Consider the following 25,985-nt stretch of genomic DNA (forward strand, 5'->3'; position numbering starts at 1 on the left):
GGATGGGTGGGTGGGTGGGTGGGGGAGGGGGGGGGTGTTGCACGGATCCGATGCTCCAGGCTGCCAGAACGCAACATGAGTGACCATCCTCTTACAATGAGCGGAACTGCGATTCTCAGCCAGTCGCGCTGGCCCGTCCCTCCCTTTGTCACGAACGTGATTGACACCGGCTGCGGGCCAATGGGAAGAACGGATCCCTCCTGAATTCGTGAATGGGCGCGCACTCGTGCTCCCTTGTTGCTTTCAGCGGAGAGAAAGTGACACTGAACAATGAATGGGGCGAGAGAGCCCTTACTACGCTCAGCCAGTTAGGACAGGCAGAAAGTTGGGGAAATGATTCCTGTGGGGTAATTCCCAACCGGTGGAAACCGATATCCTCCGAGGAAGGGGTTTATTTAAAAAAAGAGCTGTAGATTTGGCACAAAAAAAATTCTTCCCCCCCCCCCCCCCCGAAAAAAAACGTTTGTGAGAAGTTTTTGAAAAGTTTTGGGCAGACTGCGGGAGACCAATTCTTGGGAGTCTCCCACTCTGTGCCCCCCCCCTCCCCAAGGGGAAATTAACACAAATCAAGGGGGAATAATTTTTTTTCTCGTCTGGCCCCGGATGAGATGGGAAACACTGGAAGTGTGAATGTGCAGACGAGTTTGAGTGCTCCAACCATGGCGCTGAAGTTACCGATGCCCGAACAATGCGAACTGGAGGAGAGGTTCGCGATGGTTTTGGTAAGTGGAGTTTTGACTTTTCATCAATTTCTTTCTGGGGGGGGGGGGGGGGGCTTATTTTTTGCCGTGCGATCTTCGTCTTTGCTCACCGTCGGTGGGAGTGTATTCGACCTCCCCTTCAGACTCCAGTAACGGTCACCATTTTCAGGCAAATTCATGGGAAGGGGCGCTGTCATTGGAATATTTTGGGTGAACTTGGGGCAAACTGGCATGTGGGATCTCACCTCTTCGCTGACAGGGTGGGGGGGGGGGGAGGAGGAGGAGGAGGGGGATCCTTAATCAGTGGCTGACAGTTCAATTACACTCAGGCAAAGCAGATGTTGGGAGAGGAAAACAAGCTTATCCGCTGTCTGTGTGACTTTCTTTCTTCTCAACCTCTTTCTCCCCACCCCACCAAATTGAAACAACAGGGCGCAGTTATTCTGGGTTAGGGTCTTGGGGGAAGGAGTTGAACTGGAAGCAGTGTTTTAAGTGTAATGTTTATTTTACAAAAAAAAGTTGCTGTGGTAGTACAGAGCCCCGAAGGAGATGCCTTGCTTTTTATATATGTGGTGGGGAGGCGAGGCACTCTTGGTGCTTGGGAGAAGCCTGCAATATTACAGAGATCCCAATGGTCCCGTGTCAAACCCCCCCCCCCCCCCCCCCAGTCGACGCCGAGTTTCGCAGGTACTTTGAGAAAGAAATGTGGTCGCGTTTGTGCAGACGGGCACAGTCTCAATTTCATAACAAAGTGGTTACGGTCAGACCTGTGCGGGGACGCAGCCCTGAGTGCAATAACAGATGGGAGATGAATGGTGGATGTATCCGTGTCCTCGTCGAGACGCGCTGATGGGTCGGGTAACCTGTACCTGTTCGCTGAGATTCCACTTTTGTTCATCTTCCATCAAAGTTCTGGTGTGTCTGTGTGTCGGTCGGGGCTGGGGGGGGGGGGGGTGGGGTGGAAGAAGAGGGGATGAAAGGTGTGTGACTCTAGGCGGGACGGGATGGTGGATAATAAATGCAAAAGATGACCATTGCCTCGGAAACAGTCGGCGTGTTTGTGGGCTTCTCTGAATCGGGAACAGCTGGTTGCTGCCGCCCGGCTCCTGACCTGTACCCTGGCCTTTCAGCCACCCTGTACTCGACCGGCTCCCTGATGTGGCAGGACTTCAGATGTGAAAAAAGGATGATACTTTTGGTTCCCTCCCCTCCCCATCTCTCATCTTTGCAGCCTTCCAGCCCACCCCCATCACCGATGTCTTCCAGTTCGGAAACTAAAAATGCACTGCAGATCGAGGATTCTGAAATAAGAAAAACAAAACATGGGAAACACTCAGTAGATCAGGCATCATCTGTGGAGAGAGAAGCAGAGTTAACATTTCAGTCTAAAACTTGTTCATCCTGCAATTTAATTGTTCCACTGTCTGGTAGCCAAAACCCCAAGCTTGGAATTTCCTCCCCAAAACTCCTTGGCCTCTCTCTCCTCTGTTTAAGATAGGTGCATCTATATCACCTGCCCTAAAGTTTCCTCCCTTGTTGCTTTAGAAAATAGATCACTGCAGCACAGTACAGGCCCTTCAGCCCTCGATGTTGTGCCAATGCAAATATTCCTTCCAAAAAATACTAAACCCTCCTTACCCCATGACCCTCTATTTTTCTTCCATCCCTGTGCCTGTTTAAGAGTCTCTTAAATGCCCCCAATGTTCCAGCCTCCACCACCACCCCCAGCGAGGCATTCCAGGCATCCACCACTCTGTGTACAAAACTTACCCCTGACGTCTCCCCTAAACTTCCCTCCTTCACTTTGTTCACGTGTCCTCTGGTGTTTGCTGATCCCACCCTGGGAAAAAGGTGCTGCCTGTCCACCCTATCTATGCCTTTCATAATTTTGCAAGTATTAAGTCTCCTCTCATCCTTCTATGCTCCAAAGGGAAAAGTCCTAGCTCTGCTGACCTTGCCTCGTAAGACTTGTTTTCCCATCCAGGCAACATCCTGGTAAATCTCCTCTGCAATCTCGCCAGACCTTCCACCTTCCTGTCATGAGGTGACCAAAACTGAACACAATTCTCTAAGTGTGGTCACACCAGAGATTTGTAGAGTTGCAACATGACCTCTCGACCCTTGAACTCATTCCCCTGACAAATGAAGACCTTCTTAATTATCCTATTCTATTCACTTTCTATCCAATTACAAGGCTGTGAAGCAGCTGGGATATTTTTGGTACATTGAAGGTATTTGGTACATGTCAGTTGTTGTGGGGCAATGTGGCGTGGGAGCGGTATAACCCAGACTATTAGTTTTGGGCTTCATGGGACCAGCATCCTTCATGATCTTAACAGCGAGTGTGATGTAACACAGATAGGATTTGTTCCCTGGGAGCTGATATGACCTAGATGGGCCACATCATCAAAAGTAAGTGAGGAAGATTTATTATCCAATGAATCTTCAGGTTTGACCCTCTCCTAATTCCCCCCAACCTTAAGGAGCGATTGGACCATGGGGAAACATTGGCTGATTTTCCCCCTTTCAATTTTCTACTCTACCCCCCTCAAAGTCTTGACAATGTAGAGAGAGTCATAGAGAAAAGCTGAGCAGAGAAGGAGGGATCCAATGCCTCGCATCTAACGAGTGGAGGTTTGAAAGCTTGATAAATTACCAGGTCTATGCTATTGTTCTGGCGTTATTTTACTCGCTGTGCTTTGAGTAGATCCAATTTCTTGCATTGAGCAGAGGCAACATTGGGATCTGATCTTTGTCTTCTCTCAATGGCTTGGCTTAACTTTATGGTTTCATGTGAGGTTCGTGGGGTAGGATAAAGAAACACAGCAACTGCTGATGCTGGAATCTTGAGCAAACAATAGGCCCCTTTTCCACTGGCACCGTTCGTCAAAAGGTGTTAATTGGCTCTGATAAGAGGAAAGGAACAAGTTTATTTCATATAAACTTGTTTCTCGACAGCACCTTCGCCAAACCTTCCCCACTATCGAGAACATCTACGGGGAACGCTGCCGTCGGAGAGCAGCAGCGATTATTGAGGATCTGTACACGCTCTGTTCTCGCTGCTGCCATCAGGAAAGAGGTCTCGGGGCCACAAAACTCGCACCACCAGGTTCAGGAACAACTGCTACCCCTCCACCGTCAGACTCCCCATCAACAAACTCAATCAGGGACTCGTTTAAGGACTCTCACTTGTGCACTTTTTTTTCTCTATATTGCACAGTTTGTTTACGTTTCTTTACATTATGTATAGTTTTTAAAAAAATGTTTGCAAGACTAATAAGTGGTCATTCTGCCTGGCCTACAGGAAAAGGGAATCTCAGGGTTGTACAAGATGTCATGGATGTACCCTGATGATAAATCTGAAATCTGACTGGCGATATGTAGTGCCAAGCCATGTATCGGGGGCGGGGAGGATGTGAAAGGTATGAAAGTTGGTAAGATTTAGGGAGAAAATCCCAAAGTCTGGGGAGGCAACAGAGATCAGAAGTGAGGCCCTTGTCTTTTCCCTTCAAGCTCAGAGGCCAGTTGTAGACACCTGATATCACCACTGCTGTGATCAGCTGTTGAGCTGGAAGTTAGAGAAGGAAGGAGTCAAACCTGAAGGTTCTCTGGGTACCACATATTTCTTACTTGTAATACAGAAGGAGGCAACTGGTTCATCTTCACTCCCAGAGGAACAATCTCATCAGTCCTATTCTTCCCGGAAGCCTATCATCTAATTCTCCCTCACACATGCTCACCAATCTCCCCTTTAAATCTTTTAACCATATGGTGAGCTTCAGTAGCACTGATCTCATAATTTAGTCAGAAAGTTGCGGTTTGCAGTCTTGTACCATAGATGTCAGGATATAATCCAGACCCACACTCCATCACAGCACTGAGGAAGTGTGGCTTGTTGGAGGAACTAACTTTGGGGAGACAAACTAAAACGACACTTTTCAGTGGACATAAAAGATCCCATGATACTTTAGGAGAGCTACTTTGCTTTTCTCTGAAGTCCTGGCCAATATTTGTTCTCCCCAACCAATATTCATTCAGGAGCCTTGCTGTTCGGTGTGGGTGATCACATCTCCCCATCCGTCACGATCTCTGACCTTCCGAATTGTAGTTGTTGCCTTCGGTGAAGGCTCCATCTTTGGGCCGAGACCCGTAGTCGATGTCGAGTTCATGATTATACAAGGGGAAAAAATACTGAAGTGGTTTCCCGTTGCTTCCTTCAGTTGCAGTATCCGTACTGGATGGGTAACCCTGGCCATTGATCGGCAGATTCATCTGCCCAGCGCTTTTAGTTTTATAACCATAATTCCAATTTGTAGAATCTGCTTGTAAAAAAAAAAAAAAAACATCCACCATCTGCAATCCATGGCTTCACGTGACCCTGACTGGGAGGCTAAACAGGTACAACACCTTGCCCAAGGGTGACCTGTAGGTTCGCGGATGGAAGGAGCGCCTAGCACCTCCTTTGGCTGAACAATTGTGTAGTGCCAACACCAGACAACCAGTATGACCAAACCCGATTACATTGCCGCTGGAGGACTTGCTCTGCCCAAATCAATTGCTATTTTCCTATATTCACTATGAAGCTATTTGAATATTGTAAAAAGTGGTAAATAAATGCAAATAGTTGGCACAGAGCTGCTGGTTCACAGCTCCAGGGACCTGAATTCAGTCATGACCTCAGGTGCTGTGTTTGGAGTTTGTGTGGGTTTCAACAAGGAGGCTCCATTGTCCTCCTGCCTTCCCAAGAATTGACCACTGTATATTACCCCTTCCATGCAGGTGAGTGGTTAAATCTGGGGTGAGTTGGTTTGGGTGTGAGAGAGAATTGGTTACAGGAAAAATTGGTGTGGAATGGGATTATTTGGTGAACCAGCAGAAAAACAATGGACAAGTTCAAGATTATTGTCATGTGTACCAAGGTGCATTGATTTAAAAAAAATGTTTTGTGAGCACTCCAGCTCGATATCTCGTTTGTCAGACAGCAAAGAAAGACACAGTATAGAGTTAGGGTTGGTTATCAGTTGGTGCAGGGTAAATGCAGTATAACAACTAGGGGCAGGAGTCGACTATTCGGCCCATCGAGCTTGCTCCGCCATTCAATGTGATCATGGCTGATCTGATGGCTCATCTCCACTGACCTGCCTTTTCCCCACATCCCTTAATTCCCCCTACAATGTAAAAATCTCTCAAACCTTGTCATAAATATATTTACTGAGGTCGCCTCCACTGCTTCAACGGGCAGTGAATTCCGCAGATTCACCCCCCTCTGGGAAAAGCAGTTCCTCCTCATCTCCATCCTAAATCTACTCCCCTGGATCTTGAGGCTATATCCCCTCGTTCTGGTCTCCCCAAACAATGGGAACAACTTACCTAGCTCTATCTGATCTATGCCTTTCTTAATCTTGTGTTTCTATAAGATTCCTCTCATTCTTCTAAATTCCAGCGAGTACAGTCCCAGTTGACTCAATCTCTCAAAATATGGACCAAAATTGCCCCTTCCATGTCACAAGTAAATGTGGTAATATTCAACTCGTTTATTGTCATCGGATTGTACAAGTACAACCCGAAAAAACTGCATTCTCCATCTTCGGTGCAAAACACGCAGACACACACCCAGACATAACACACACACAGACACACAATACATAAGCAGGACAAATATTCACATATACAAATAAATAAATATTGTTTCATGAATATGAGAATCTCGGAGGGTCAGTGTGAGTAGTTCCTTTGGTTGATCAGCATTCTCACTGCCCGTGGGATGAAGCTGTTCCTCAGCCTGGTGATGCTGGCTCTGATCCTCCTGGATCTCTTCCCCAACGGGAGCAGCTGAAAGATGGTGTGTGTGGGGTGGAAGGGGTCCTCAATGATTTTGCACACCCTCTTCAGGCAACAATCCCAGTAGATCACGTCAGTGGTGGGTGGGGGGTGGGATGTGGGGGGGAAGAGAGATTCCAGTGATCCTCTCTGCCCCTCTTGTGATCATGTGGATTGACCGCCGATCCATTTGTTTGCAGCAACTGTCCCGCACTGTGATGCAGCTGGCCAGGATGCTCTCAATAGAGCTTGTATAGAAGGTTGACGTTATGGTGGCTGGTAGCCTAGTATTAATATAATGCTAGAGATGGATACTTAATGGTCAGCAGAGATGTGATTGACTGAAGGGCCTGTTTCAGTGTGGCATGACACTGATTATACTGGAGAATGTTGTTCCCTCAATCAAAATTAGAAAAAAAAAAGCAGATTATTTGATCCATGTCCCATTGTAGAATGTTTGCTGTGTGCAAATTTCCTACTGCATATCTTGCAAGATTTTAAATGAATTTCACAGACCATCAAGTACCTTGGGACCTCTTTAAAAAGCACTATTGGAACTTCATAAAATTAGACTTGCGGCGCGGTAACAGGCCCTTCCGGCCCAGCTCAAGAGCTGCCACCCCAAATGCACAGATGCTGGTGAAGATGGGAGATTTCACTGAACTTAACCCTTCTTAGGTCATTCAATACCAGTTCACCACTGCCTAAAGCATATTGAATATTCTCAGTTCAAATTGGTATGTTAGTATTCAGAGAACTGCATAATGTTCATGCTACATACATGCAGGCTGTTTTCAATATTACTCTATCAACATGTCCTTCTGTCCTATATCTGCAATTTGGTCAACTTTCTGTCAACTCTTTCAGGCATATTGAATTTTCAGTATCAAGCGGCTGAACACTAGTCAATGTGGTTTTAGGGTGAGGGTTCAGTGGAGAAGGAAGCAAGCTGTTCCCAGAAGCTGAGGCTTCTCAAATAAGGGACCCCAGATCCAAGATGAAATAAGGAGACACAGAATTGACAGCAGGAGAAACTTGTTTGCACAGAGAATTCTGTGGCTATTGTGTGCTCACTCATCAGGTTAGTGGTTGAGGTAGAGTTGATTGCCACTTTCAACATTAGGTTTATTACCGGGATCCTCAGGAGTGTGTGTATCTGCACTGCTAACTGCAGGCTGCTGTCTCCATTTCAGTCCTGATGTCGCACTCCCTCTCAGCATATGGTGCTCTTTACCAGAGCAATAAGAGGGCTGCTTTCTCATGATGCATAATCTCCTTATTCAGATTACATTATTATTTGGCGCAAATGATTTTATAAGCAGAGGACACTGTCCTCAGTCACTGCAATGATCATTCTAGATAAACTGAGCAGAATCTGGAGCAACAAGATTTACTTGTTGGTCGCTATTTTTAAAAATTTTGACATGCAGAACAGTAACGGGCCCTTTCAGCCCAGGAGCCCATGCTGCCCTAATAACCTATGACCCCCCAGTACATTTTGAATGGTGGGAGGAAACTGGAGCCCCTGGGGAAAACCCACACAAACACAGGGAGAATGTACAAACTCCTTACGGACAGCGCGGGATTCGAACCCCGGTCGCTGGCGTGGCACTAACCGCTACACTAACCCTTTTGCAATATTGAATCTTAACATCCTTCTCCCTCGCATGCCCCAAAACACCTAACTTTATGTGTGTACAAACGTTAATAAAAGTGTGCCCAGACATTAATAAAATGATGTGATTGATCTCCACAAAAGTGCTTCTCAGGCTGGTGTGATGAATCACCCTGGGACAGTGCAGTCAAGGAACCAGCTTCAGCCATGGCTCTGCTGTAGTGATGTCTAGTGGCTGTTGAACATGGAAAATTGAGTTTGGTTGAGTTCCACTCCAATCCTTGCTCTCCAGTTAAATGGCCACAATGCCAACTGTGGTTCACTTGGCAACTGCCCATGATTGAAAGGGCTGTGGGTTTAATTCCTGCCACTGACAAATAAGTGCAGAACCTAGGCAGCCACCCCAGCCCGAAACAACTGACTGCTTTGCAGAGCTCTGAGGTTAATTGATGGAAATGTATTTTCATTAATTAGTTGCTGGCTTTATTGTGTGGCAGTATCATCCTTCATATGGCACTGAAGCAAGGCCTCGCTTGGCGTGGCACGGTTGGTGCAACACTTTTACAGCGCCAGTGATCGGGACTGGGGTTCGAATCTGGCGTTGTCTGTAAGGAGTTTGTATGTTCTCCCCATGTCTACGTGGGTTTTCCCCGGGGCTCCGGTTTCCTCCCAAGATTCGAAATGTACCGGGTGTAATTGGGCACCATGGACTCGTGGGCTGAAATGACTGTGTGCCTTTTTAAAAAAAAAAGTCCAATTGCATGGCGTAAAAGATCACATGACATTATTTTCAATACCAGGTGATTTGTTGCTGTTTCCTCTTCAATACCTACCCCTTAATAATGTGGTGATGCTCGTTATCATATTGGTGCTGTGAGAGCTTCCTGCTAAGTAATAGCAGGCGTAGTCTGTTCTGGCCCTTCGAGTCTGATTCAAGTTGACACTGTGCCTCATCAACTTTTACTGCCTGAACCTGAAGTAGATTGATTTCTTTGAGATCCAAAAAGCTTTGAGCCTTGGTCTCAAATATGCTCTGTGGCGAAGCATTCACTGCTCTTTTGGTGGGGGATGGGGGGGTTGTAAACGTTCCAAAGATTCATGTCCATCTGGGTTTGGAGAGATTTCCTTGTCTCCATTTGAAATGTTTAAGTGCTCATCCTAAGACTGCCATTCCTTGTTCAGGACTCTCCAACCAATGAAAGTCATCTTTCTCCAAGATTTAATCTGTGGTAACGTACACAAGATGTGTTCTTTAAAATAATCAACAACTTTCCTTTGCTTGCCTTTAAAGGCAAACAAAAAGTCACCACTCACTTTTTAAACCTAGCTTTGTGTCATCAATAAATTTGGGGATGCTCTTCCCTTCCGTGTTTTGCCAGTCATTAATGTAGGTCTTTCAATTTCATGAGAGTTGGCTAACCTAAAAAAAATCATGTTCCTGTTGTCTATTTTCTGTCCCTTTTAACTAATCTGCTCTTTGTTTTAATCGCAAATTATCAATAGCTTTTTGAAATACAAAGTCACATCCACCTGCTTCTCTCTTCTCTTCCCTTCTGGACACATTCTTAATCTCTAGATTTGTCAAACATAATTTCCCTTTTGTGAACACTCATTGATCTCTCCCCTTTCCATCGTATGACTATTTTCTAAATGACACATTATCAGAAATTAAAAAGTGAAAATGCTGGAGGCCCTCAGCAGGTCCAGTAGCATCTTTGGAAAGAGAAACAGTCAATTTTTCGGGTCAAGACGTCAACTGTTTTTCTTCACACAAATGAAGCCTGTAGACATACAGCGCGGTAACGGGCCCTTCCGGCCCATGAGCCCATTCCGTCCAATTACACCCAATTAATTTGCAACCTGGTACGTTTTGAACGTTTTGAAGCTGGAGCCCCCCCGGGGGGAAAACACAGACACGGGGAGAACATACAAACTCCTCACAGAGAGCGTGGGATTTGAACCCCAGTCCCGATCGTTGGCGCTGTAGCAGCATTGCGCTAACCCCTACGCCAACTGTGCCGCTCTTAAAATGTTGAGCTTCCAGCATTTTCTGGGATTTGTTTTCATATTTCCAGCCAACGTAGTGTGTTTTTTTTTTCATGAGCCACATTATCAGATCATTGCTTAGTGATTTGCAGCATTTTACCTCCAACTGACGCCAGTAATGGTGAAACACAGAAACTGCAAAAGCAGATCTTGAGTGAACGAAGAAATTGGATCTCAAAGAAAAGCTGGTGCAGCTCGGGGGTCAGACAGTGTCCATGGATGGAAATGGTCAGTCCACAGTTCTAGTTGGGACCCTTTATTGAGACTGATAAAGGGTTCTGACCTGAAATGTTGACTGTCCATGGATGTGCCTGACCTATTGAGACCCTACACCCTCTCTTTGTTCTCTGAGTGATTGGCAAATAGTTTTCTATTTGTCATTCCCTCCTTTCTTGATTATTGTTACATTTTCCACCCAATCTGCTGGAATTTTGGATGAATGCATCTCCTACATTTGCTATCGGACATGGGATTGCCATCTTGATTTCTCTAGTACTTTCTCTTGAGATGCAAATTCAGTTTCTCACTGTCATTTTACATTATTTCTGCTGCATGTATTTGTCTTCATTGAAAACACATAAAAGATGCACGTTTAATTTCATCACTCTTGTAGCACTGGACAACGACGATTTTGTTTCCTGAACATCTTTGGGGGTATTTTATGGATTTTGGGCTGCTGATCACGAAAGTCACCTGAAAATATTCCTATCATGGACCATTATTTTATATATAACCTATTTTTGTCATTTCCTGTCATATTTTAAGTCGACTTCAAGCAGACAAAACCATGAGGTGCAACATGTTGTTGAAAATTAATTTTCTGCATTCGCACATGGACGTTTTCCCTGGTGATCTTGGTGCCATCAGTGATGAACACGGGGAAAGGTTTCATCAGGACACTGCGACCGTGGAAAAGCGATATCAGGGCAACTGGAATTCATCAATGCCGGCCGACTTTTGTCGGACACTGACACGAAAGGCATCAGATGCTGAGTACAAACGAAAATCAGTGGCAAAGCATTTTTTAGGTCAGTTGAACTAACGCAATGTGTCAGCGTCATTGTGCGATTAAACAGGCTAAATTCAATCAAAGTTAATTTAATGTTTTTCCAACTTCCTACGTGACAACTTTAGTTATTTGATTCATGAAGTTGTCTACCATAATCCCCAATATATTTTTCAGGAAGCAGATCTTTTTAAAATTGTTGTCCTGAGTCATTTCTCCTATCTTTAGCTCTAAGAATTTTAACAGTGTGGTTATTCTTAGCTACTTCCAAAATCTCTCCAACTCTCGCATTAATTTGGCACCATTATAATCTTCTTCTAATCCTAATACAGTATCACACTCTGTTAATTGTGGATCAATATTTTATCTTAGTTTCCAAAAATATTTATATTCCACTATAAAATATTTCTCAATGTTTGTCATTATTTATCTAGTGGGAACCTTCCTCCACATTTAAATTAAACAATTCACCCATCTTACTGATTTAATTGGCTTTGTTTAAGATAAAGATATTTGTTTCTCTTGCAAATTTGCCAAGTTTAGTCCCTCATAATTATTTATGCTTCACATTTGCTTCAAATGCATTTCTTAGTTAATTCTTACTCAAATTGTGATGCTGCTATGAGGACCATGTAAACCATAACAGCAATGTGTGTTAACCGTCATCTTCTCTTCCCTGAATCCAATGCTGTTTCCTGTTTGTCTAAAGCAGTGGTTCTCGATCTTTTTCTTTCCACCCACATCCCACTTTAAGTAATCCCTGTGCCATCGGTGCTCTGTGATTAATAAGGGATTGCTTAAAGTGGGGTGGGAGGGGGAAGGTTGAGAATCACTGCTCTAGACCCAGTTGTTACTGAAATATTTTGCTTGAGAAAAATGGTCATTGGCCCTTTTCCTTTGGGGTTCTGAAACCGTGCACATCACGAGGGATGATTAAAACAGTGATTTTCAAACTTTTTCTTTCCACTCACGTCCCACCTTAAGCAATCTCTTACTAATCACAGAGCATTGATGGCAGAGGGATTACTTAAAGTGGGACGTGAGTGGAAAGAATAACTGATCTAAACCAAGATGATTTTTCTTTGGGGGGGTGGGGGGGGAAAGTCTGCAGATGCTGTGATTGTTGTAAATACACAAAAGGGCTGGAGAAACTCAGCAAGTCTTGCAGTGTCTGCACGATGCAAAGTTTCAGGCCTGCCATTCTGTGTACTGTCATTATGCTCTGTGGCCTTGTCTTCTCCTTCCTGTAATTTTCAAGCTAAAATCCTTCACCTAGTTAAAAGCCCCATTGACAGCCTTAGTTATTTGATTCATTAAGATCCTGATTCCATCGCAATGAAACGACTCCTTCGTTACCCAGGACTGGTGCCTGTGTCCCATGAATTGTTACCTCTTTTCTTTTGTTCATGTTCAACTGTATTATAATCATCTAATTATAAAGTACAACTGGATGAAATAATGTTCTTCAGTCCTCAGTGCAAAAAGCATGAAAACACATATATAGACATCGAACATGCGTTGAGAAGCAATTTGCAGTATATGTGGTTTATATACAAAAATAAATATTGTTCAATGATAGTAGTTCCTCTGGTCATTCTTACTGCCCAAGGGAAGAAGCTGCTCCCCAGCTTGGTGGCGCTGGTTCTGATCCTCCTGGATCTCTTCCCCGACGGGAGCAGCTGAAAGATGCTGCGTGAGGAGTGGAAGGGGCCCTCCGTGAGTTTGCGAGCCCTCTTCAGGCAACGATCTTGATTGATCACATTGATTTGTGGGAGGAGGAGATGCCAGTTATCCTGATTTTTGACCCACTGAACTCTCAGCCAAGCATCCAGCTGCCTGACCTGTTGAAGACTACACCAACCAGTGCATGGTTCAGGCTACAATACACAAAGTACAGCTGTCTATTCTGGTTTTTGCCTCAGGTTCCCTTAAACTCACTCAGTAGGATCTCATTCCTAGTGCACCCTGGAGGTTCCAACGTTGTCTGTGACCAGTAGATCCTTTTCCCCACCCATGTTTCCAATCCTGCTTGAGAAGACATCATTAGCCCTGACACTGAGTAAGTGGCCACAGAGAACAGTATCTATTCCCACCCCCACCATAATCACATGGGACAATTGGCTGATATCTTTCGACATTGTAGCTGAACTTTCCAATGCGGGGCAGCACAGTTGGGGTAGTGGTTAATGCAACGGCTTTACAGAGCCAGTGATCGGGACCAGAGTTCAAATTCCTGTCTGTAAGGTACATTCTCCCCGTGTCGGCATGGGGGCTCTGGTTTCCTCCCACCATTCAAAACATACTGAGGGGTGTAGGTTAATAGGGTGGTAAAGTGGGCAGCACAGGTTTGTGACTGAAATGGCCTGTTACCATGCTGTATGTCTAAATTTAACTAAAAATTTTTAACAAAATGTACTTTGTCTGTGAAAAGCTTTAGGATTTCCTGAGCTTATTAAATGAGGTGCTAATTCACTGTAAAGTTGGAGGGGATCATGACATGGGGGAATTTTATTTTACTCTTAGCATCTCTGGCCAAGTCCTGAGTGAGAATTTGGGACCATCTCTCAAGTGGTTGTAAAGAGAGCTTATGGCACATTGGCCTTCATAAATCAAAGTATTGAGTTCAGGAGTTGGGATATTATGGTAAAGTTTGATAAGATATTGGTGAGGCCAAATTTGGAGCATTGTGTGCAGTTTTGATCACCTAACTACAGGAAAGATATCAGTAAGATAGAAAGAGGGCAGAAAAGATACTGGGATATTGCCCGGACATCAGGAACTGAGTTACAGGGAAAGGTTAAACAGGTTTGGGACTTTATCCCCTGGATGGTAGAAGAATGAGGGGAGATTTTAAAATTGAAGGGGATAGACAGAGTAAGTGTAGGTTGGCTTTTTCCACTGAGGGAAGGTGAGATACAAACCAGAGGTCATGGGTTAAGGGTGAAAGGGGAAAAGTTTAGAGGGAACTTCTTCGCACAGAGAGTGGTGGGGGTGTGGAAGGAGTGAAAGGGGAAAAGTTTAGGGGAAACTTCACACAGAGAGCGGTGGGGGTGTGGAACGAGCTGCCAGCTGAAGAGGTGAATGCCGGCTCAATTTTAACATTTAAGAAGTTGGACAGGTTGCATGGATGGGAGGGGTATGGAGGGCTATGGACTAGACAGAAAAATGGTTTGGCACAGACCAGAAGGGCCAAAAGGCCTGTTCTTTGGTTCAGTGGTAGGTTCTGGAAAGCAAAGGGGTCATCTGGCAAAGTGAGACAGGAGAGAATGGCCACTACTCAGGGGTCTGGAAGCACCACTCACCAGCGCTAAAACACTGCCAGGGTGGTGAGAAGCCTGTCAGCTGAAGTGGTTTATGAGCTGTGTAAAATGCTTTAAGATCTCTTCAGCCTGCCTGCTAAGAGTGTGTAGTGAAACTCTGCTGCCCCTAATGTCTTGTCATGAGTGGACAATGGCTTATCGTTTCCGTAATAGGCTTTTTATCAGCAGTTTCTAGGATGCCCTAGAATCCTGCCTCACTGGCTAACAAAAGGTTCACCTCCTGCTCATGGGTGGGGGGGGGGCCTCCATCAACCAAACGTTGGGGGGCTGCTTTTCGGGAAGTCGCTCTGCTGGCGTTTGAAGCTGACATGGTTCTGCAGCAGCGCGAATGAAACCGTGCACCTTTGCACTTTGTGTTTGTTTTTACTTGAACGTGCTGAGTTCTAATTAACCTCATCCTGTTCACAAGACCTAAACAATTATGTAGGTGTTTGTTAGGGTCGAGACAGACATGTTTCCGCTTGTGGGCAAGACAGGAACCAGAGATAGAACACAGTCATTTTAATAAATGTAATTGAGGCGAAAGTTTTACCGAATCGATTTAGAGCTTGGAACTCGTTGCCACAGTGAATGGTTGATGCAAGGATGGGGGTGGTGGTGTGATCTGTATGCATTATCAATAAAAATATATTTTTAAAATTAAAATAATCCACGAGGGGTGTGTTGGGGGCATGTTGATGGAGAGACGTGTGTGGGGCATTAATGACAACGAAGGTCTGTTTGGCCATCTGGCCTGTTTCTGAGCTCTGCGCTCGTGTGTGTTTACCTTTGCTGCTTCCTCTTGCACTGTCCTTCCTCAGCATTGCCAACTCTTGACATCATGGTGTTCCACTTCTGTTATGCACTATGGTTTCAGCCACCCAGACTCTTCCTGCAGGCTGAGAGATTGATGAACAGTGTCCTGTAACCGAGTAAACCATTCCAAGATATTGAGATGTATTTATTCTAAATTGTCTCTGTGAATAGGGTGTGCACTGCGTTCGCGCATCCATCCAACGAGTTCTTGGGTGTGCACTGTGCTCCAGGGCGGCGCTGTTTTCTCTGGCTGCAGCTGTACAGTCAGATGATAAACTTAAAGCACCTGAACCCCTCTGGGTCTCTCTCCACCTTGAAGGTGAATCCCTCAGCCAAGGTTTTGGTGACATTTCTTGATGGCTCAGTGCCATCGTGTCTGCGAAGGCGGAGTTGGCTGAGCCCGAGAACGTTGGGGCGGAAGCAGTTTAGGGAGAGGGCCCAAAGCTCGTATGGATGACTCTCTTGTTTCAATATCTCTGCCCATCAAAGAAATAATCAGCGTCCAGGCCTTGAACACTTACATTTTGATCCCTGCAACTCCCCTCCCCCAAGCATCATCCAGCAGACATCACCGTGAGATTTTCCATGAAAATGTTGCTTCCTGGCCCTCCCCTTTCTTCCATAATCTAATTAAATTAACAAGGTGATAGAGTGGACAAGTGGAGGCTGCCAAACATCAGCAAATGTTAACATCGACCCTCCACTTCTAAACTCGTTTAACCAATCTGGAGTAAAGTTTATGAAGAGCAATGCATGCAACAGGAAGCCCGCCCACTCCTGCAGCAAGTCGTTCTGAAAAATAAAGTCATGAAGTGGAAACATACAACAGGTCAGGTAGTGTCTGTGGAAAGAGAAACCGTATCCCTTTAAGGTCCAAGACCCTTTGGGAGGGAAGAGAGTTCATGACGAGCATTCCAAAGAAGAAGACACCATTCTTCTGTCCTTATTTTGCCCATGGACTAATTGCCAGCATTTAATGCCCATTTACAATCGCCACTCCACTGAAGAACTTCAGAGGGGAGTTGAGGGCTGGTCGTGTGCTCGTGCTAAGGACTGTAGCGTTGTGATCACCTTGGTTGCTTTGACCCTGGTGACGAGGTCATATTCCATTGAGTCTTATTCGTATTTTTTTTTGACGTAGCAGTTTAATACATTGGTTTGCTGGGCTATGCCAGAGGGCAGTTAGGTTTTAATCACATCACTATTAGCTCAGAGCAGTGGTCCTCAACCTTCCCCCCACGCCCCCACTCGCATACCACCTTAAATAATCTCTTACTAATCAGAGCGCCTCTGCTCTAGGATGCTTAGTGAGGGATTATTTGAGGTGGTGTGCGAGGGGGGGGGGGGGGGTAGGTGGTGGGGAAGGTGGAGAACCATTGATGCAGATCAACAGTCCATGCCTCTGGATGCTCATCCAGCATTGTTTAAGCATCAATAACCCTGCCTTTTGCTCTATGTTGCAATGGTGTTTGTAACACACTGGCCTGGTTTTGCTAGATGTCTGCCGAACAACCAAAATGCTTCATTGCCTTGAAACTTGAAATCATGTAAATAACATGACAACAAGAGCAGGTCAGAGGCTGGCTACCTTGCAGTGAGTTATTCGCGTTCTGATTCTCCAAGGCTTCTCCACCATCTATCGGGCAAAAGTCCAGAGGTTGATGAAATACTCTAATTCCCTGGATGCAACAGCACTTCAGAAGCCCAACATCATCCATGACAAAGCAGCCCATGTTGATGCAATCACGAAGTGGCTTATACTTTATGAGGAGATTCGGTCTGTCACTGAAGACTTGTAAACTTCTATAGGCGTGCAGTTGAGAGCATTCTGGCTGATTACTTCACTGCCTGGTGCGGAGATGCCAGTGCTCAGGACAGGAAAAAAACTCGAGGGTTGTTAATTCAGCCTGCAACATCACAGGCACCCTCACGACCTGGGTCATGCCCTCTTCACTCTGCTACCATCTGCAGTAGTTTTATGTTGTAAGGTGTTGTCTAGAAATGTTTGCTCTGTGACTCTACAGCAAAACAATGAATTTCATGACTTGTTCATGACAATAAATTCCGACTCTGATTTGGGTATGATTACCACATTCACCCTCTCCTCCACTAACTGCAGAGAGCACCTTCTACAAAGTGTGCTTTAACAAATCACCCAGTTTACTCCAAAACCCACAGCCTCCAACACCAACCAACTGGGAAGGTCAAGGCCAACAGAAGTATATTAATACTAGCATCTTTTTAAAAAAAATTTTATTTTGTTTTGTTTTCCCATAAATATACATAGAAAAACTCTCCTCTACCCACCCCCACACCCTGACTGTCAGGGCTCACATTTAAATTGATGATCCAAAATTCGATATGGGGAAGTCGCATGTATTTGTGCTATAGCGGCATTCATTATTATCCTTTTTATTATTATATTTGTAATTTTAATTGGGCCCCTATATGGATGCTATATTTTAATAAATCTGTCCTATTTGTTCTTTAAGTTCTATATAATTTTTCCCATAGTTATGCAACTATTCATCTCAGTAGTCTGTAGAGGGGAGTCGGATTTCCAAGTAATCCCAATACATTTCTTAGCCACTGCTTAGGCTACTTTAACAAATGAAATTTGGAATTTAGTTAGTTTATTACTTATTTCAATGAAGTTGCCCAAAAGATAAAGCTCCAGGTCATCCGCGAAGGCCGCCCCTGTTATCCTTGCTAATATTTCAGTAATATCCTTCTAGAAAGGTCTCACCTTCACACATAACCACGTAGCATGTAAGAATGTTCCTATTTCTATCCCCCACCTAAAACGCATCTCCGATATTTCCAATTTTAATTTATGTAGTTTCTGTGGTGTGAGATATAATCGGTGTAGAAAATTATATTGCGCTAATCCCTATCTTGCAGTTATAATTGATGTCATGCTGTCCCAATCACCAGTCAGACCAACATCTTTCCATGATTGCAACACCTAGATCCGACTCCCATCTCTCTCCTGATCTCTGTAAACCTAGTTTCACACTTTCATTCTGGAGAGCAAAGTACATCTTAGTTATAAATTTAGGTGTGTTCCCCAGCCAAATCGTTCGTTCCATTTCACTAATTTCAGGTGGGGCTTGTTTGGTCCCCATCTTTCTCTTAAGAACGATCTTAACTGGAGAAAACCAAAGAAAGTCCATTAGTTACTCCATATTTATTTCTTAATTGTTCAAAAGACATGAGATCCCTCCACATAACAATCATCAATATATCTTATTCCTTTATCATACCATGGATTCAATATTTTGTTACCCAGATTCATAGGCAATAACATTTTTACATAATCGTGTCCTCTGTGATACACTTGCTTTTTTTCCAAAACACTCATTGATTTCTTGCCATATTTTAATTGTGTGTATTAATATAAGGTTATCTGTATTTTTTGTTATTAGCTTAACACTCCACTTATAAATAAAGTCCTTTGCTGTTTCTTCTTCTCTTGAATTCAATCCCATTCAGATCCAAGAAGGGAGACTGTCTTCTTAAAAAAAAAAGATAAAAATCTTGCTTGTGTTGATAAATAGTATTTCTTAGTCTGGAAGTCCTCCCAGTTTCTAGTCCATGTTAGCTTTTCCAATTAAATTCTTGGCACTTTATTATTCCATAGGAATTGCCTTATGTAATTATTCAATATTTTAAATAAAATTTAGGTAATGCAATAGGGCAACAATTGAAAAAGATACTTTAATCTTGGCATCACCTTCGTTTTAATATAATTGGCTCTTCCCACTAGAGTAATCAGCAGGTCTTTCCATTTCTGTAAATCTTTATTTTTTTTCTAAGGAGAGTGTAGTTAGATTTATACAAGTTCAGTAAATTATTATCCATCATTATTCCTAAATATTGATTCCACTATTTAAATCTACTAGCTTTTTGATATCTTTCATAATCAAAATTCATCAGCAACATTATTTCACTCTTGTCCATATTTATTTTATAACTTGATACTCTTCCATATTTTCTAATGTTTGTAATTTTATCAGTGATCCATCTGGGTCAGACATGTACAATAGCATATCAACAGCAAATAAGCTAAATTTATGTTCTTCCTGTCCAACTTTGAGGCTTCAATATCCAGATTTCTCCTTATAATCTCTGCCAGAGGTTCAATAGCTAGGATAAAGTGCTAGGGACAGAGGACAGCCCTGTCTACTCTATCTCCTCAAGGAAAAGACCACTGACATCCGATTGCTAGTTAGAATTTTGGCTTGTGGTTTATGATGAGTTTTTATCCAGTTTATGAATTTTCTGCCTATAACCAAATGTTTCCATTGTTTTGAATAAGAAAGAACATTCTAATCGATCAAATGCTTTTTCTGCATCTAGGAAGATAGTTATACTTGGATCCAACTTTGATTTTTTTCCCATATGTATTATATTAAATGGTCTACTAAGGCTATTTAAAGAATGTCTTCCTTGGACAAATCCAACCTGATCTGTGTGTATTAATTTTGGTAGATATTGTTCAGGTCTATTAGTTAATGCCTTTGCCAATATTTTATAATCAGCATTGACGATTGATTATAGGTCAATATGATGAAGTTTTTAATGGGTCTCTACCTTTCTTCGGAGGCACTGTTGTTATGAACCACATGTAACGAGCAGCAATACACAATGAATCAGACAGTGTTTAATTTTAAAATACTCCTTTTATTTCTAAATTTTAAGCTATAGTCTTAACTCTTAAACTATCCTTAACACTAAACCTATCCCCAGCGATGCACAGGTGTCTTGTGTGTGTCTGATATACCCAAACAATTACAGTCCAGGCCAAAATCTAGAAAGTTATTTCAAAGTTCAGTCTTTCAAATTCAATGTTGAAACATAGCCCTTTGAAATTTTATACCCAGATTAATGTTCAACTGGTGGGACGACTGGAGTTGTGGCTGCTACAGATTCACGAATTCTCCTTGCATCGTCTTTGAAGAAATGTCCATCCAGATGAGCTGTGATCATAACACTCCTGGTCCTTTTGTAGGCAAGATGTGAACTGGGCAGTCTCCACAAAGCTTCCAAGACCCTGGCATCAGTCTCTCCAAGTAACTTCACTGCTCGTCACACTTAAAATGAAGCCGTCTCTCCAAGTGACCTCCACTGTTAGTCACAATCAAAATGAAGCACTTTGCTTCCCAAAAAGACCCTCCTGGCACAGGTTGATCCACCAAATAAGCCCAGTCCTTCACAGAGCATGCTCAAGCCCAAAATGACTTCCACGAAAATGGCTGCCCACAAGAGCCGCATCAGAAAGTTGCTTTCTCTCCAGCAGTCAGAATGGTTCTCCCTTGGCAAAATCACAGCATCTTTGTAAATGTATCAAATCTGGAACAGACTGGTACAAACCTTCCCTCAGTTCTCACAATGTATTGAATTGTTGCTGGATTGTGACTCCTGTTGTGCTTTTGTGAAATGTTAACTGACCATTCAGCTCCTCCTGTCTATACTATTCTTTACAGTGATAATCCCATTTTACTAAAACTGGAGCTCATAATACTGTAAGTTGAGAAAGATTCAGGGAGGGTCTGGGTCACCACCGCCAAGTCCAATACATCCATCATAAGAGGCATTAATAAATCTTTAAATTGTCTAGAACTTCGAAGGAAACCCATCCTCCACCGGAGATTTGTTAACTTGTCAAGTACCCAAGGGTTTCTTTATTTCTTCTCTCGTGTAAGAAGCATCCAAATCAACTTGTTCTCTATCGTCTAATTTTGGAAGTTCAACATTTGTTAAAAATTTGTCCATCTCATTTTCATCTCCTAATAATTCTGATTTTAGAATACCATTGTCTGTTGAGAACGTCAACAGGGAATGCTGCCATCAGAGGGCAGCAGCAATCATCAAGGATCCACACCACCCAGCACATCCTCTCTCTGTTCTCGCTGCTGCCATCAGGAAAAGGGTATAGGTGCCACAAGACTCGCCCCACCAGTTTCAGGAACTGCTGCTCCCCATCCACCATCAGACTCCTCAATGACAAACTCAATCAGGGACACATTTAAGGACTCTTGTGCACTTTATTGATTTAAAAAAAAAATTCTCTCTGTATTGCACAGTCATTTGCTTACATTTCTTTATTTGTTTACACTTGTACATTGAGTACAGGTTTTTTTTTTTGCACGACCAATAAGTGGTAATTCTGCCTGGCCTGCAGGAAAGAGAATCTCAGAGTTGTATGTCATGTCATGTGTGTACTCTGACAGTAAATCTGAAGATACAGGCATAAATTCTCAGGACATTTATCCCTTTCAGCCTTGGCTAAAAGGTAGGTGGTCCATGATTGACTGAGAATGGATCCTGAGATAGTCTAACCAGGAAATGCTAGAAATCCTCAACAGGTCATGCAGCATCTGTGGAGAGGGAAGCTATTAACATGTCAGGTCTGAACTAGGAAAAGGCAAGATTTGTGAGTGCTGGTAAATTGCAAGGAAGAGGGTGGAGAGAGCAAAGAAATGGGAAGCAAGCAATCAAACATAAATTGCTGATGCGGGAGTTGCGAAATAAAAAAAAAAACTGCCAATGCTGGCGATAGCCTTTTGGGTAACATTTGTGGAGAGAGAAACAAAATTAATGTTTCAGGTCCTCGAGCCTTCATCAAAATGGGGAAATCAGAACTAAAAGAAGGAAGGGTGGAGAGAAGAAATGGCATGACCACAGAAAGAATAATGCAAATGGTGGTGGTGGTGCCGCTCCTGAGTGTGAAGATCTAGCTGGTCTGGTTTCAGTCGGAGATAAAGAAAACGGAAGAGGGTAGGGGGAAACAAGGCTGGAACTGGGGTAAAAGTAAAAACATGACGCTGGAGAAACTCAGCAGGCCAAATAGTGTCCTTTATGTAGCAAAGAGAAAAAAACAGAACTGATGTTTCGGACTTGAGCCCCACACCTTGATGAGGGGCTCAAGCCCAAAATGTTGTTTATGTATCTTCATCTTTGCTACATAAAGGACATTGTTTGGCCTGCTGAGTTTCTCCAGCGTCATGTTTTTACTATAAACAAAATGTGGACAGGTGCCTGAATGAAATGGTGGGGAGGGTGGGGGTGGGGGAGGAGCATGGTCCCACAGGCAGGAGGTAATAGGTGGAGAACCGAGGGAGGGCACAGCAGCAAACAGGGGGAGGGGGGAATGGCGAGGGAAAGGAGCGGAGAGCTGTAGGGAAGGAAACAGAGGGATGGGGAAGGGAGGGAGAACGGGGAGTGGGCTAGCAGAAACCGGAGAAGTCGACGTTAATGCCATATGGTTGGCGAGGGCCCAGATCGAAAATCAGGTGCTGTTCCTCCAATTGGCAGGTGGTCTTGGTTTGACTGTGCTCGAGGCCATGGACAAGTTGCTGAAAATAGGAATGTGATGCTGGGAGTGGCCAGGAGGTCAGATAGCTTCTGTTGAAAGGAAAACAATGCAACGGTAATGGTTGGTGATCTTGTCTGGGAAGGGAGGGGAGATTAAATGAGAGAACTGAAGATGATGAAAGAGGATCCAGTTAATATGGAAAAACGAATGAGACTTGGATTGGGAGGAGCTGCTGGTGGGGCAGCGGAGCTCTGATCTGAAGTTGCTGAATACGTGGCATCTGAAAATTGGACAAGGTGCAGGCATCAGGTTTCTTTGGAATTAGAATTTATTGTCATGGAAATGTGACCCACATTTCAAAATAAATAAAACTAAAATGGTGCAGAAAAAACGAAAAAGTCACAGTCAGGCTGTGTCTGTGATTCATTGTCCATTCAGGAAGCTGATGGCGGAGGGGAAGAAGCCGTCCTTGTGCTGCTGAGTGCTCGTCTTCAGGCTCCTGTTCCTTTTCCCTGATGGTAGCAGAGTGAAGAGGGCCCGGCCTGGGTGATGAGAGTCCTTGAGAATAGAGGCTGCATTCTTAAGACACCACCTCTTGTCGATGTCCTCGATGGAGTGAAATCTGGTGCCTGTGTCGCAGGCCAAGTTAACAAGCCTCTGGAGTTTATTCTTATCCTGAGAGTTGGCACCTCTGTACCGGACAGTGATGCAAGCAGACAGAAAGCTCTCCACGGTCCACCTGTAGAAGTTTCCGAGGGTCTTTGCTGACGTTCCGAATCTCCTCAAACTCCTCGCAAAGTATGGCCGCTGGTGAGCCGCCTTCGGGATTTCATCGACATGGAGACTCCAGGACAGATCCTCAGAAATGTTGACACCCAGGAATTTGCAGTTGCTGACCACTCAATGAGGACAGGGCGAGGCATGAACTGCTGTTCACATTGTCAAGGCTTAGAGAATCCACGTTGTGAAATGGATCTGAGCTCATCCACAGTCATGTGAACTGACACTGAGTCAAGTTCTATTTTTTGCAAATAACTGAACTAAGGATTTTCCCCTTTTATTTGGCAAGACAAAATTACTTTTTTTTTTACAATAAATATTTATTCATCAGGATGATTTGTAACCCTTGTGTGAAAAAGGCGCACTGGACGATTAAGTAGTCTGAAGTTGGTTGCAGGTGCCACAGGAAATTTTGTGAAATTCATCTCTTGGGGGTCCAGAACTCTAGACATTGAATATGATCATCATCTGAGTTTTGTGCAACATGACCACATCCATCAGCTAGAAGAACCTTGGCTGCCCATCGGTTGAAATTTACAATCTGCCATGAATGGTCATAGCAACACCAATTTTTCCTGTGCCATCCAATAACTACTTCAAGTCAAGTTTGTCATCATCTGATTGTACAAGTGCAACCCAATGAAGCAGCGTTCTCCGGTCCTTGATGTAAAACACGCTGACACACAACCAGACACAACACACATACAGACAAACGATACACGTGCAGGGCAAGTATTCATCTACACAAACAAAGAAATAAATAGTTTCATGAATATGAGAATCTCGGAGGGTCAGTGTGAGCAGTTCCTTTGGTCATTCAGCTTGTGGGAAGAAGCTGTTCCTCAGCCTGGTGGTGCTGGCTCTGATCCTCCTGGATCTCTTCCCTGACGGGAGCAGCTGAAAGATGCTGTGTACAGGGTGGAAGGGGTCCTCAGTGATTGTGCGCACCCTCTTCAGACAACGATCCTGGTAGATCTCCTCAATTGGGGGTGGGGGGGGGGGGAGTGATCCTCTATGCCACTCTTAAGGACTTGTAGATTGACCTCCACATTTGCATTTGTCATAGCCAAAGGCACCAAGGCTCAATGTCTCAATTCTGCTATGCTCGTGCACAAGAGCTGATGAGTCTGTATAATCATCCAAGCAACTGAGAGTTCACGGACTGATCCTGATTTAAGAGGTGAAGACAGTTGTGTAATCCCTTGTAGTCTGCTCTTTGTGGTAGTGTTTCCTTTCTTTTTCCTACCATCACTCAAGCCGCTTTCATGTGCATTCTCCGCCAAGAATGCGCCTGCAGAAGTGGATACAGGTCTGTGGAATGTACTTTCAGGTGGCAGCCCTGAAAGTGCTGCGCTGTCCACCTGAAAGGGACAGCTGCAGTAGAGGCGCCTCAGAGCGCACTCCGGCTCCTGTCGGCGCGGAACGTCAGGGCAGGGGCGGCCAGGAGGGGGACTGTCAAGCGCGGGGATTTGGGTCGCCAGCTGATTGTAATCAGCCCGTCCCCTACCAGTCACTTTCAGGCTGCTGCATTCGGGGGCCTTGGGGGACTGCTCAGATTATACTTCCTGAAGGAGGGTTGGTAAGTGCTCTTTCAGGTGGCCTCCCAAGAGCTGCATTTGGGTAGAATGTGCGGCTTTACATCAGGGTATTCTGGCCACCTGAAAGATGCTTAAGTCTTCTCTGAAGCCTCAGAGCTGATGATGAGCAAATGCAATTTCCTGTAGGTCATAGAAAAATGGATTGATCGCATCATAGCCTGTTTGGAAACTTGAATGCCCAGGAACGCAGGATGTTGCCTGGATTGGAAAATGCGTCTTATGCAGCAAAGTTAGCAAAGCCTGGACTTTTCTCTTTGGAGTGTAGAAGGATGAGAGGTGACCTAATAGAGATATCAGAATCTGAATTTACGGCCATGAGTATGATACAAAATTTGTCGTTTTGTGGCAGCGTCACAGGGCAAACATTTCTATAAACCACCTTACACCAATAAATAAAAATAATGCACGAAAAAGTCAAAGTAAGGAAGTGTCTTTGGTTCATTGTTCATTCAGGAATCTGACAGCGGAGGGGAAGAAGCTGTCCTTGTGCTGCTGAGTCTACCAAGTTTCTGAGAGGCATAGATGGGGTGGAGAGCCAGCACCTGTTTCCCAGGGTAGGATCAGCAAACACCAGAGGACGTTTGTACAAAGTGAAGGGAGAGAAGTTTAGGGGAGACATCAGGAGTAAGTTTTTTTTTAATCACAGAGTTGTAGGAGCCTGGAATGCCTTGCCAGGGGATGGTGGTGGAGGCTGGAACATTGGGGGCATTTAAGAGACTCTTAGACCAGCGCACAGATGAAAGGAAAATAGAGGTTTAGTACTTTTTTTCTGGTAGTATATTAGTTGGCTCAACATCGAGGGCTGAAGGGCCTGTACTGTGCTGTTGTGTTCTAGAACATCGACTAGCCACGTTCATTGTGATATTGGCTACCTTCTTGAGGCACTGACTCCTGCCCATTGAACCCATCTATGTGAGGCACTGCTTCAAGGAGGCAGTGAACGTCTTCGGGCAGCAATCACAGAAGCCTCAAGTGTAGCATCTCTA

At 44.2% G+C, this 25,985-nt stretch overlaps 1 protein-coding gene across 2 annotated transcripts in view; it reads left to right on the forward strand.

Annotated features, from left to right (window-relative positions):
- The first annotated feature begins 249 nt into the window (after window positions 1–249).
- The window catches only part of LOC138747473 (formin-like protein 3), a 168,774-nt gene continuing 143,038 nt past the window's right edge, over window positions 250–25,985 (forward strand). For both annotated transcript variants that reach the window (XM_069906721.1, XM_069906719.1), the window contains exon 1: window positions 250–722. In XM_069906721.1, the coding sequence (XP_069762822.1) occupies window positions 609–722 (114 nt within the window). In that variant the 5' untranslated portion in view covers window positions 250–608. The remainder of the gene's footprint in view (window positions 723–25,985) is intronic.

Source organism: Narcine bancroftii, chromosome 12 (genome assembly GCF_036971445.1).
Source record: "Narcine bancroftii isolate sNarBan1 chromosome 12, sNarBan1.hap1, whole genome shotgun sequence".
In the NCBI taxonomy this organism is placed as follows: domain Eukaryota; kingdom Metazoa; phylum Chordata; class Chondrichthyes; order Torpediniformes; family Narcinidae; genus Narcine; species Narcine bancroftii.